Below are 12,500 nucleotides of genomic sequence, written 5' to 3'. Positions count from 1 at the left end.
TGTGTGTGTGTGTGTGTGTGTGTGTGTGTGTGTGTGTGTGTGTGTGTGTGTGTGTGTGTGTGTGGTAATAGGTAATTAGGTCGTCTGTCATGTGTCCGGGTGTTTTGGTTGCTAATTAGCGTAAATGTCGTTATTATTAGCTTTTAGGAGCGAGAGGAACACATATTGTTGCTAAATGACGTAAGTGGCGACTGTGTGTGTGTGTGTGTGTGTGTGTGTGTGTGTGTGTGTGTAAGTGTATGTGTACGTAAGTGTACCGGTTCAAATACAAACATACTAATATCACTTTCACGTGTATTTCCGGAAGTCACACTCAGATATTAATGACTACATAGTTACATATACAGGAGTCGTGAATTTCATTTCTTATATATTAACTCTTCGAAATCTTAAGGTATCATCACCCTTCCTTCCATAGACAGACATATAGAAAGAGATAAACAGATAGAAGGTTCGTTGACTATAGTTTCAATACACACACGTAAAAAAAATATATATATATGATAAGTATAAACATTCATATCCTTTCCTATCTATCCCTATCCTTTATCCAATCCCTATCCATCCTTTTCACATCCTCTTTCCTAGATTCTTCCTTATAAACCCTTCACTTCCTCAACTTATTCAATCCATTCCTATCCTTTTTACATTTCCTTATCATCCTACCTCCACGACCCTTCACTTGTACTCTCCATGCCACAACCTAGAGATCGAGGTCGAGTGTGGCCAGGTACTCATTAACCTCGTCGTGAGTGAGAGGGCAGGAACGGTAGAGATCGAAGCAGTCCTTGCCGTGTTGTCCCAGGATGGCTGCAGACTCGTAGAGAACTGAGGGGTGTGTGAAGTCTGAGGGCCCGGCTTCCTGTGGCTTCTCCCTGCGAGTTTAAAGGGCTCTCAGTGGTGGTGCTTCGTTGGTGTGGGTGTTTGGTGGGGTGTTGGTGAGATTGGTGTCTTGTGGGTGTTTGTGTTGTGTTGGGTGGTGTTTTTTGGGTGTTTTTGGTGGTGTTGGTGAAGTTGTGGTGTTTTGTGGGTGTTTTTGGTGGTGTTGGTGAAATTGTAGTGTCTTGTGGGTGTTTTGAGTGGTGTTGGAGGAAATGAATGTCTTGTGGGTGTTTTGTGTGTGGTGTTGAGCGAAGTGAGTGTCTCTTGTGGGTAGTTTTTGTAGTGATGGGTGAAATTGTAGTGTCCTTTGGGTGTGTTTTGGGTGTTTTTGTGTGGTGTTGGTGAAATAGATGTCTCTTGTGGGTGTTGTATATAGTATCGAGGCTTCGTGGGTGAAATGAACGCTTCGTGTGAGAGAGAGAGAGAGAGAGAGAGAGAGAGAGAGAGAGAGAGAGAGAGAGACTTCAGAATAACCACACTAGACAAGAGAAAACGAGAGTGCATGTAAACAATTAACTAGAAAAAGACTGAACACTTCTCTTGATGGGAGAAAAAACAAAGAAAAGAAAACGGATCAAGACAGAAAACGAAGGATAGACGAAGATTTAAAGGGTGACTCAAGAATTCTCAATACCCGATTAGGAGACGAATGCTGTTTTCAGTGGGAGTAAGGATGTTCTTGTCCTTCCTGAAGACCTCGCAGACGTGCCTCATGCCGCAGCCCTGGGTGTCCACAGTAGCCACCATCGCCAGCACCTCCTCCACCCTGCAGTAGAGTGGCAATTGTAACAGTAAAATAATAATAATAATAATAATAATAATAATAATAATAATAATGATAATAATATATGGTTTATTAGGAATTGCAATACATACATACCGAAAATATACATAGGGGGATGGGGGGGGGAGGCTTAGGACTAGTGTGTTCTCAGAGTGAGTGTTTGGTGAACAGTGTTGCAAGAACTTACTTTTCATCACGAATTGCCCTCCTGTGGCGTCCATGCGTGGTCCTGTCTGCTGGGAGAGAGAGAGAGAGAGAGAGAGAGAGAGAGAGAGAGAGAGAGAGAGAGATGGATGGAAAGATAAGGAATGAATAAAATGTGACAAAAAGATAAGGAAATGAAAAAAACGAGGAAGAAGAAGAGAGAGAGAGAGAGAGAGAGAGAGAGAGAGAGAGAGAGAGAGAGAGAGAGAGAGAGAGAGAGAGAGAGAGAGAGAGAGAGAGAGAGAGAGAGAGAGAGAGAGAGGGATGGGAAGATAAGAAATAAATAAAATGTGAAAAAATAAGGAAATGAAAAAAAAGCGAGGAAGAAGAGAGAGAGAGAGAGAGAGAGAGAGAGAGAGAGAGAGAGAGAGAGAGAGAGAGAGAGAGATGGATGGAAAGATAAGGAATGAATAAAATGTGACAAAAGATAAGGAAATGAAAAAAAACGAGGAAGAAGAGAGAGAGAGAGAGAGAGAGAGAGAGAGAGAGAGAGAGAGAGAGAGAGAGAGAGAGAGAGAGAGGATGGGAAGATAAGAAATAAATAAAATGTGAAAAAAATAAGGAAATGAAAAAAAAAGCGAGGAAGAAGCGAGAGAGAGAGAGAGAGAGAGAGAGAGAGAGAGAGAGAGAGAGAGAGAACGTAATTACTCAATAACTCAAAGCTGAAAACCAAACATTCACTTTTTGTACGGTTTCATTACATTGCATTACTCCTCCTCCTCCTCCTCCTCCTCCTCCTCCTCCTCCTCCTCCTCCTCCTCCTCCTCCTCCTCCTCCTCCTCCTCCTCCTCCTTACCGCGTTTGGTAGCCACTAGAGCCACAGCTGTCGCCCCGAGAGCCACTGCACCAAGACCAGCAGCGGCAGCCCCTGCAGCGGAGAGCCCAACAGATGTGGTGATGCCTCCAGTGGTGACGACAGGAACCACCAGCGTCCCGACCCCCTGCACCACCACGCCCACCATGGCCACCACCACCACTCCCATCATTGCTGCCACGGACGCCTGCATGGTTACGTGTCACCTGAAGGGAACATAAGGAGAAAGGAAGTTACGAGTCTGGGAAGTTATGAAGTCTTTTGAGGAACATAATGAGAAAGGAAGTTATGAAGTCTTTAAGGAATATAATAACAAACAAAGGAAGTTATGAAGTCTATCTGGAACATAATAACAAAGGAAGTTATGAGTCTGGGAACATAATGACAAACGAAGGAAGTTATGAAGTCTATCTGGAACATAATGACAAAAGAAGTTATGAAGTCCATCCGGAACTATTAGTCTATTAGTGTTAGTTATTTGTATATATGTTTTTCTGTATCCATATCACATTCCTCATTTGTTTACGTTTCTTTTTACTGCTTGTGTCGTGAAGTAGCGATTTGTTGAAGTAAGTAAAGGGTGAAGAGGTATTTTGTTGCTTTTCATTATACTATTATCATTTTTTTGCTTCTAGTCTTCTAATTATTGGACTAAAGGACTGCTGATCTTTTTCCTTGTGGCTTTTCTCTACGGAGGACGTGGTACAGTGGAACCATGCGTGCTTTGGGGTCCGAGGGGTCTCCAAGCGCACGGGTTCGAATCCTGTCCACGGTCCGAGTGTAGGTTGGGCTTCCTCACTCGGGGCAACGGTTTCCTAGCGGGTGGGCTTTAAGATAGGAGGTACCACAAAAAGTATCCCCTTTAGCCCAGAAATTCCTGTGAAAAGCCCACATGGTATAAATGAATAGAAAAAAAAAATGATAATCCGTAATGTCTTTTAAAACGCCTCGAAAGTTTGGAGGGCATTAATGTTCGTATAAAAACATGCTTTGCTCTCTCACCACGACTGTTTTCCAAGACCACAGGGATGGTTAGAGGTGTTTTCAAGAGTATTTCTACAGTTAATGCTATAGAAATCTTGTCAGTCTGCCTCTTGAACCATAAAAACACCTTAAAAAAAAACTCGTGTAAATTTAAATAATGCCTTTTGAAATAGTGGAGGTGAAGTGTGTGAGAATACAAGCCTAAAATTGCTGCATTTCACCAACTATATAGGAAATTTTGGTGTGCTTTTAAAATTAGATAATTGTGGAGAAATACATATCATTATTATTATTATTATTATTATTATTATTATTATTATTATTATTATTATTACTACTACTACTACTACTACTACTACTACTACTACTACTACTACTACTACTACTTACGAGTTTTTGTGGTACTGAAGTGAAGTCGTTGGAAGGAGAGGACGAGTGATGAGTGAGAGAGAAACATTCACTTATATACCTGTGTCTGTCTCTCACTTGTTACCTTGATTATCTCCTCCCTCCCTCCCTTCCTTCACCTCCTCTTCTCTCTCTCTCTCTCTCTCTCTCTCTCTCTCTCTCTCTCTCTCTCTCTCTCTCTCTCTCTCTCTCTCTCTCTCTCTCTCTCTCTCTCTCTCTCTCTCGTCCTTCTCTTCAACTCATCCATCACAAACCGCGGTCCCTCTCCTTTCTACATCTCTCTCTCTCTCTCTCTCTCTCTCTCTCTCTCTCTCTCTCTCTCTCTCTCTCTCTCTCTCTCTCTCTCTCTCTCTCTCTCATTAGCATTAATAGCCTTCAGTCAAACACACACACACACACACACACACACACACACACACACACACACACACACACACACACACACACAGTTATTTGCAAATTTAAAATATCATATATGTGGTTGTTTTGATAGCTGAGGGAAGGAGAAGGGAATGTCTGAGTAGTAGTAGTAGTAGTAGTAGTAGTAGTAGTAGTAGTAGTAGTAGTAGTTGTAGTAGTAGTAGTTGTTGTAGTAGTAGTAGTAGTAGTAGTAGTAGTAGTAGTAGTAGTAGTAGTTTTAATATATCTAAGATCCTTTATTTCTTCCTTCATTCCTTACTATTTGAATTTCTACTTTCTTTAATTTTTTTTTATGTAACAGGAAATAACTGACCAAGAGCAACAAAAAAATATATATAATAAAAAAAATTCCCACTCACTCGCCAGTCCCCTTACAGATCTTTTGCTCTCACCTTTAATTTTTCTGCTTATCTATTAATTTATTCCATTTCTCTCATTTCATTTCTTTAATCTCCCAATTTTGACTTTCCGCTGCCTTCTGAGTCACCGTGATTGGCTGCCAGCGCTATGACGTCACGGCGAGACTGCCTCATATTGGTGCGTGTATTTTAGGGTTGGGTAAAGGAAAAGCGAGATTTTATTGGATGCTTGAAGGAAAGTTTGCAGATAATGTGTGTGTGTGTGTGGGAGGTCCGTCACTCCTGCTGTCTGCTTGGCTTGTTGTTGTTGTTGTTGTTGTTGTTGTTGTTGTTGTCTAAGTTTTTCATCATCATCATTATCATTTTCTTTTTTATCTTTTTTTTCTTCTTCGATCAAAAAAGAAGTAAGAAGAAGAAAAAAAAAGAAGGAAAGGAGGAGGAGGAGGAGGAGGAGGAGGAGGAGGACGACGAAGACAGGCAGTAGTGAAAATATAAACACATACACATAAAGTTTTCTTATAATCTCTACATGGAAAAAGAGAAGGAAATTTAAATGCCTTAGTTTAACTGCAAGCTTACGTGTGTGTATTTAGGGTCAGTTATGTACTATACACTACTCCTCCTCCTCCTCCTCCTCTTCCTCTTCCTTTTCGTCGTCCTCTTCCTCTTCTTTGTCTTCCTCCTCCACCTCAGCAGAAGTTGAGGTTAACACCACCGTAGGTGCAAAATGCGGAGACAGAGATGGTGACGGAGCGGTTGGTGGAGAAGGTGGTGACGGTGACGGTGGTGCTAGCGGTCCGCCATATCGTGAAGAACTTCCCTATGTTATCCTCCTCCTCTTCCTCCTGCTGCTGCGCCTCCTTCAGCAGACCACTTGAGAACAGCTCCACTTTCATATCATGGTCTCGAAGGCTACGAATACGACGCAGACGACGACCCATGCACGTTTCTGTATCCCCGGCCGTGCTGGCAGCTGTGGTGGTGGTGGTGGTGGAAGTAGTAGTAATAATGTTAGCAGTTCTTGTATTTTTGTAATGAGATAAGTTAATTTTGGTTGTGGTTTGGTGAGGCTAGGTTACTGAATCTTAACTTACCCTAATCCAATGTGATCTAATTTGACTTGATCTTTCCTTCCCTTACTTTACTGTACTTTATTTTACTGTACTTTATTTTACGTTACTTTACCTAACCTCACTATATCTCATCATATCAATACTACTCATACTCCTATTCCTGTTCCTATTCCTGTTCCTATTCCTGTTCCTGTTCCTGTTCCTGTTCCTGTTCCTGTTCCTACTCTTACTACTGCTACAACTAGAATTACAAACACAACAACTACTACTATTATAACAACATCACAATCCTAGTTTCCATACGCGAGATAGACTGATCAGGGGCCAGGAAAAGTGAATAGATAAGCGAAGATAACAAAGGAAGAGAAAAGAAGTAATACACCCTCCCTCACAAATCAAAGGACATCCTCCATGTACTCACTGGTGTAGCAGGTGTAGGGCACTGTGGAGGTGAAGGAGGAGAGGAAGGTCCAGGTGGTGGTGGACTGGGCTCGGTTGAAAAAGAATCTACCGGGCAACTCTGTAACGAAAATGAGGTTAATTTTTTTTTTTTGTCCATGAGGGAGACTAGCTAAGAACAAGGTATATGTAAAGATTCCCAATGTCTAATGTGTAGTGATTTGATAGACCTGCTGCTCAAAAAGAATTTACCGGACAACTCTGTAATAAAAAAGGATATTGTCTTTATATATCCAAGAGGGACACTAGCCAAGAACAAGATATGTGTAAGAGATAACGTGTTGTGATTTGATGGACTTGCTGAAAAATACTCTCTTGATATTATTCGTAGTTCAGCAGATGGCCTGTAGGAACACCACACGTCTTTCTGTTTAATCGTTTCACTGTGATATGCAACAATAAGGAATCTAAATCCTTTCACAGCGACATACGTACTACAGTAAAGAATCTAAAATCTTTCGCAACGTGCAACAATAAGCAATCAAAACCTTTCACTGCGAATATACGAGTACAATAGTAAGGAATCCACAGCCTTTCTCGTCTTTCCATTTAAACCTTTCACTGGGATAAGCAACAGTAAGGAATCTAAAACCTTCCACAGCAAAGAAAATTATAAAAATAGAATAGATTTTGCATATTCCTAGCCAGCTCAGTGTTTGCAGGTGGCTGTAGAGTACTCGGTAATTAAGGAAAGGTAGCAAATATCAGTCAGAGAGAGAGAGAGAGAGAGAGAGAGAGAGAGAGAGAGAGAGAGAGAGAGAGAGAGAGAGAGAGAGAGAGAGAGAATCAAAGCACTTAAGTAAGAAGTGACAGACGTATTGAGAACTTACTTGTCTTAGGTTTCTTCTCTGCTGGTGTCTCTGCTGCACCCGTCGCCACCACCGCCACCAGGTACACCAGCAAATACACAAACCATCTCTGCGGTGATAGAGTTACGTGTGTGTGTGTATGTGCAGGTACACCAGCAAATACACAAACCATCTCTGCAGTGATAGAGTTACGTGTGTGTGTGTGTGTGTGTGTGTATGTGCAGGTACACCAGCAAATACACTAACGATCTCTGCGGTGATAGAGTTACGTGTGTGTGTGTGTGTATGTGCAGGTACACCAGCAAATACACTAACGATCTCTGCGGTGATAGAGTTACGTGTGTGTGTGTGTGTGTGTGTGTGTGTAATTCACTGTTTGATCTGCTGCAGTCTCTGACGAGAGAGCCAGACGTTACCCTACGGAACGAGCTCAGAGCTCATTATTTCCGATCTTCGGATAGGCCTGAGACCAGGCACACACCACACACCGGGACAACAAGGTCACAACTCCTCGATTTACATCCCGTACCTACTCACTGCTAGGTGAACAACACCTACACGTGAAAGGAGACACACCCAAATATCTCCACCCGGCCGGGGAATCGAACCCCGGTCATCTGGCTTGTGAAGCCAACGCTCTAACCACTGAGCTACCGGGCCGTGTGTGTGTGTGTGTGTGTGTGTGTGTGTGTGTGTGTGTGTGTGTGTGTCAGAATACCATCCTGAAATGCACTCGAGCGTTCCTCCCTCTAAGTCACTGATCAGCTTACTCCATAACACTTCTTGGACCTTACAATTAAAAGGCTCTAATTCAAGTTACGTAGGTTGAAATGAATGTCTTTACGATTCTAGAACATAAGAAAAGAGGGAAGCAACAAGAGGCCGCCAGACCCACACTTAGCACCCCTTGTATGACCAAAGCTAGCTAATTTCATCGATCATCCCCATCTATAAATTTACCTTATTTTCTAGTGACGTAAACAAAGATTCTTTATGATTAATAGACGAAAAGCTCAGAGGAACCGGGCTATTCACATCTGTAGCCTTGGAAAGTAACTGGTGAAGAGCAAAGCGTATCTGAGTGGACGTGCTGAGAGTGCCTCCAGCTTAAATGAAGATCAGACACAATAGAAATGAGTGTACGAAGTGTATAATCCTCCTGTGTACTTGTGACCTCAAGTTGTATGGTGACTGCTGTGGTGAAGTATTAAAGGAAAGAGTAACAAGTCCTTAAGTCCTTCAGAGTCCTTCAGAGCTTGTTGGTTTCGAGTGTGTTGCAAATGTACTGAGAAAAATATACTGTAATTCTCTTTTTGTTTTTGTTTTTTTATGTAAGGTGTCAAGGGAGACAGTAACAAGTCCTTAAGTCCTTCAGAGTCCTTCAGAGCTTGCTGGTGTCGAGTGTGTTGTAAATGTACTGAGAAATATAAACTGTAATTCTCTTTTTGTTGTTTTTTTATGTAAAGTGTCAAAGGAAACTAACAAAGGGGGGTTGTTTTAGGATGAATATTCGAGTTTAATGTAAATGTGTTAAGGTGGAATATTATTTGTCCACCAGGAAGTTTGTCTCGTGGATTATATATTGTTATTTTATTTGGTTTTGCATACAAGACAATGATTCTCTCTCTCTCTCTCTCTCTCTCTCTCTCTCTCTCTCTCTCTCTCTCTCTCTCTCTCTCTCTCTCTCTCTCTCTCTTGCATACATCAACTATTTAGCAAATTGTATATGTGTGTGTGTGTGTGTGTGTGTGTGTGTGTGTGTGTGTGTGTGTGTGTGTGTGTGTGTGTGTGTGTGTGCTTGTGCTTACCATGCTGAGGTAGACTTGTATCCTTTAATCCTCCTGCTTGGTTCTCGTATTTATATAACCGAGGAGGAGCAACTTGAGGAAAGAATGATGGAAAATTGGAAATGAAAGTATACGTTTAGTCCAAAATGAGTGACAAAAAAGAAAACTTTTTTTTTTTTTTTTTTCTTTCTTTTTACCAGAGCTCATCTTCCATTGGCTGCCGAGCGCCTTGACGCAAAAACAACTCCAATCACGAACGAGGAAGACAGTTATACAAAGAGTGAAAGAATCGTTGTATAAATGGAGAGAAGTTAGTGGAGTCATTCTAGATAGCAAAATACCATTAATCCCTTCAGTACCATGACGCATTCTCATATTCATGCTGCTCAAAATACCATTAACCCCTTCAGTACCATGACGCGTTTTCATATTCATTCAGCTTACTATTTGATGGTTTTATACAGCTTCAGAAACTGATATTGGGATTCAAATAGTGAAGACTCTGAACTATTAATCTTCTGATCTCCATAAACCCTTCCTAATGTGAATAAAATCTAATCATAGACAAAACTCATGGTAAAAATGCGTCCCAGTAATGAAGGGGTTAAAATTGAGAATGAAGGAAGACGAAAGTGTAATAAGACTAGAACTTTTGTATGGTGCAGAAAGATGGTCACTGAGGAAGAAGGAAGAGGATATTCTGCAGAGGACGGAGATGAGGATGGTGAGAAGGGTAGCTGTCTCACTGTTGGAAAAGAGAGTGAAGATCTAAGAAGCATGTGTGGCGTGTGTAGCAAAAAAGAGAAGGTGAGGGAGGCAAGGTTGAGATATTTTGGACATGTGAAGATGAGGGACGAGGAGGAACCAGTGAAGAAGCATGTGTGGCTTGTGTAGCATAAAAGAGAAGGCGAGGGAGGCAAGGTTGAGATATTTTGGACATGTGAAGAGGAGGGATGAAGAGGAACCAGTGAAGAAGGCATGGTGGTGTCAGTTATGGGCAGGAGTGTGGGTAGACAGAGAACAAGATGGAAAGACATGCTCTCTCTCTCTCTCTCTCTCTCTCTCTCTCTCTCTCTCTCTCTCTCTCTCTCTCTCTCTCTCCGTCCGTCCGCCCGCCCGCCCGCCCGCCCGCCCGCCCGCCCGCCCGCCCGCCCGCCCCAGCCCCGCCCCCGTCCGCCCGCCCGTCCGCCCGCCCGCCCGCCCGTCCGTCCGTCCGGCCGCCCGCCCGCCCGCCCGCCCGCCCGCCCTCCTCCTCCTCCCTCCCTCCTCTCTCTCTCTCTCTCTCTCTCTCTCTCTCTCTCTCTCTCTCTCTCTCTCTCTCTCTCTCTCTCTCTCTCTCTCTCTCTCTCTCTCTCCGTCCGTCCGTCCGTCCGTCCGTCCTCCCTCCTCCCTCCCTCCTCCTCCCTCCCTCCCTCCCTCCTCCCCTCCTCCTCTCTCTCTCTCTCTCTCTCTCTCTCTCTCTCTCTCTCTCTCTCTCTCTCTCTCTCTCTCTCTCTCTCTCTCTCTCTCTCTAAAGGGCAATTAAAGAGTCAAATTTGATACAAACATTTATATTGGGGTCAATTATGTACATATGTATTAAATTACAATGCTATAAATAATATGTTAAATATTTCCGAGAGCCAGAGTCCGTTTTCTGTTTCGTGACGATTGATGACAGTAGGAGAGCGGGGGAAGGGGGGAGAAGTCTTCATTTCCGACTTTGTATGAAGGAGCAAAGAGAAGTGGAAAAAAAAGAGGAAAATTGGTTCATAAATAGTGTTTAAATAACGGTGGAGTAACACACACACACACACACACACACACACACACACACACACACACACACACACACACACACACACACACACACACTGTAGAATTATTTTAAAAAGTAACAAAGTCGAAGCAGATGAAGAGAGAGAAAAAAAAAAAAGAGAGAGAGAGAGGGAGATGTCAGGGGTGAGGTGAAGAGGTTGTGAGGTTGGGAGATTGGGATTTGGGGAGGATGGAAGCAAAACTAGCAGAAATTGATAACCATGCCTGGGAAAGTACACATGATGGAGACGGAGACTGTGACGGAGCGGTTGGTGGAGAAAGTGGTGACTGTGGCGGTGGTGCTGGCAGTCTTCCATAGCGTGAAAAACAACTTCTTCCTCTCCTCATCCTCCCGCTCCTCGTCCTCCGCCGCGACACTGCTGAAGAGGGCCACGTCGCCTTCCTCCTGCATGTTGTTCTCAAATGCCTTCAGGCCCTTGGATCGACGAAGGCGTCTTCCCATACACGCCATCGCTCCTGCTGCCGCTAAAGGATTCATTGTTATTAGTACAAAAATTCTCCTCCACCTCATTCTAAAGGCTATGAAGTGACAGTCTGTTAATGTTTCTTTTTTTTTATGGTTCGTGACACAGGATGCTTTTCTTTTTTTTTCATTCATTTATTTATTTTTTATTTATTTGTTTATTTATTTATTTTTTTTTTTATTTTGCTAGTAAGAGAAGTGGTCATGAGAATGTGGCTTATCTCCGTGGCCTTTGAAGTTAGTCCTTATGAGAGAATGAAGCGTGGTGATGTTGAAACGTGTCATGATTAAAATTACTACTACTGCTACTGCTACTGCTGCTACTACTACTACTGCTACTGCTACTGCTACTGCTACTACTACTACTACTACTACTACTACTACTACTACTACTACTACTACTACTACTTACGGCTGGTGTAGCAGGTGTAGGGCACGGTGGAGGTGAAGGAGGAGAGGAAGGTCCAGGTGGTGGTGGTGTAATTCTTGACTATTAGCTTAGCCTTCCCTTCGTCATCCTCTGAAGGGGTAAAGAAAACGGGAACTCTGATTGTTTGTTGTTATTGTTGCTGTTTTGTCTCATTTTTTTCTTTTTTTTTTTCCTTTTTCTTTCTTCTCTCTTTTCTTCTCTTTTCGATTCTCTCTCTCTCTCTCTCTCTCTCTCTCTCTCTCTCTCTCTCTCTCTCTCTCTCTCTCTCTCTCTCTCTCTCTCTCTCTCTCTCTCTCTCTCACTGTGTTTCTGTGAAATTGTGCATTAGTTTCGAGTTGCCATATGGCCGAGGTGATGTGACGCCTTAATATATATCACTGACTCACCTTCATTCTGCGTGCTAGCGGTGAAGGCGAGGAGGGAGAAGAGCAGCAGGCTTCGGAGACCTCTCTGTGGAAAGAACCCAAGAATTATTGTCTCCCTTACGCGGAAAGAAAAGGTTTAAGGTGGAATGGGTTGGGTTGGGTTGGGTTGGATTAAGTTTGATTGGATTTGTATTATAGGTAAGTGATTTATGCTACTACTACTACTACTACTACATTTTTTTTTTATGTTATGGCCTATAGCGTCTGTAGGCACACTTGAAGAATGTATGGGTAGCGATGTTAAACTCTTCAGTACTGGGACGTATTTTTACCTTGAGTTTTGGGTGTGGTTAGACGATTTTATTGACATTAGGAAGAGTTTATGGAGTTCAGAATATTAATGGCCACAGTCTTCACTATTTTAATCCTCCACAGGAGTTT

At 42.7% G+C, this 12,500-nt stretch overlaps 2 protein-coding genes across 3 annotated transcripts in view; both read right to left on the bottom strand.

Annotated features, from left to right (window-relative positions):
* Positions 1–280: 280 nt before the first annotated feature.
* LOC123519273 lies at positions 281–4,102 on the bottom strand. 2 transcript variants are annotated; one of them, XM_045280404.1, is made up of 5 exons: positions 4,059–4,102; positions 2,667–2,890; positions 1,854–1,902; positions 1,517–1,648; positions 281–875 (listed from the first exon to the last, which is right to left on the bottom strand). In XM_045280404.1, exons 2-5 carry the CDS (start codon positions 2,875–2,877, stop codon positions 704–706), a joined length of 564 nt encoding a protein of 187 aa, XP_045136339.1. In that variant the 5' UTR covers positions 2,878–2,890; positions 4,059–4,102; the 3' UTR covers positions 281–703. The 2 variants fall into 2 exon arrangements, with proteins under 2 accessions (XP_045136339.1, XP_045136340.1); XM_045280405.1 differs by having other exon boundaries at positions 1,854–1,899.
* Positions 4,103–5,429: 1,327 nt separating this feature from the next.
* LOC123519233 overlaps positions 5,430–12,500 on the bottom strand; it is a 9,591-nt gene continuing 2,520 nt past the window's right edge. The window contains exons 2-8 of the mRNA XM_045280356.1: positions 12,081–12,144; positions 11,677–11,784; positions 10,988–11,266; positions 9,005–9,018; positions 7,218–7,305; positions 6,350–6,448; positions 5,430–5,828 (exon numbers count right to left, since the gene is read on the bottom strand). Of these exons, the coding sequence (XP_045136291.1) occupies positions 5,545–5,828; positions 6,350–6,448; positions 7,218–7,305; positions 9,005–9,018; positions 10,988–11,266; positions 11,677–11,784; positions 12,081–12,144 (936 nt within the window). The 3' untranslated portion in view covers positions 5,430–5,544. The remainder of the gene's footprint in view (positions 5,829–6,349; positions 6,449–7,217; positions 7,306–9,004; positions 9,019–10,987; positions 11,267–11,676; positions 11,785–12,080; positions 12,145–12,500) is intronic.

Source organism: Portunus trituberculatus, chromosome 45 (genome assembly GCF_017591435.1).
Source record: "Portunus trituberculatus isolate SZX2019 chromosome 45, ASM1759143v1, whole genome shotgun sequence".
Lineage (NCBI taxonomy): Eukaryota > Metazoa > Arthropoda > Malacostraca > Decapoda > Portunidae > Portunus > Portunus trituberculatus.
The sequence above is the reverse complement of the archived record's forward strand: the minus strand, read 5'-3'. Positions and strand labels throughout refer to the sequence as shown.

Bases quoted from the DNA above. Each gene is read 5' to 3' on its own strand.
- LOC123519273 (XM_045280404.1), bottom strand. From the start codon at position 2,877: ATGCAGGCGTCCGTGGCAGCAATGATGGGAGTGGTGGTGGTGGCCATG. The intron at 1,903-2,666 runs GTAAGGAGGAGG...TCTCTCTCCCAG, and splicing joins TCTAGTGGCTACCAAACGCG to CAGACAGGACCACGCATGGA. The intron at 876-1,516 runs GTATTGAGAATT...TTAAACTCGCAG, and splicing joins AGCATTCGTCTCCTAATCGG to GGAGAAGCCACAGGAAGCCG.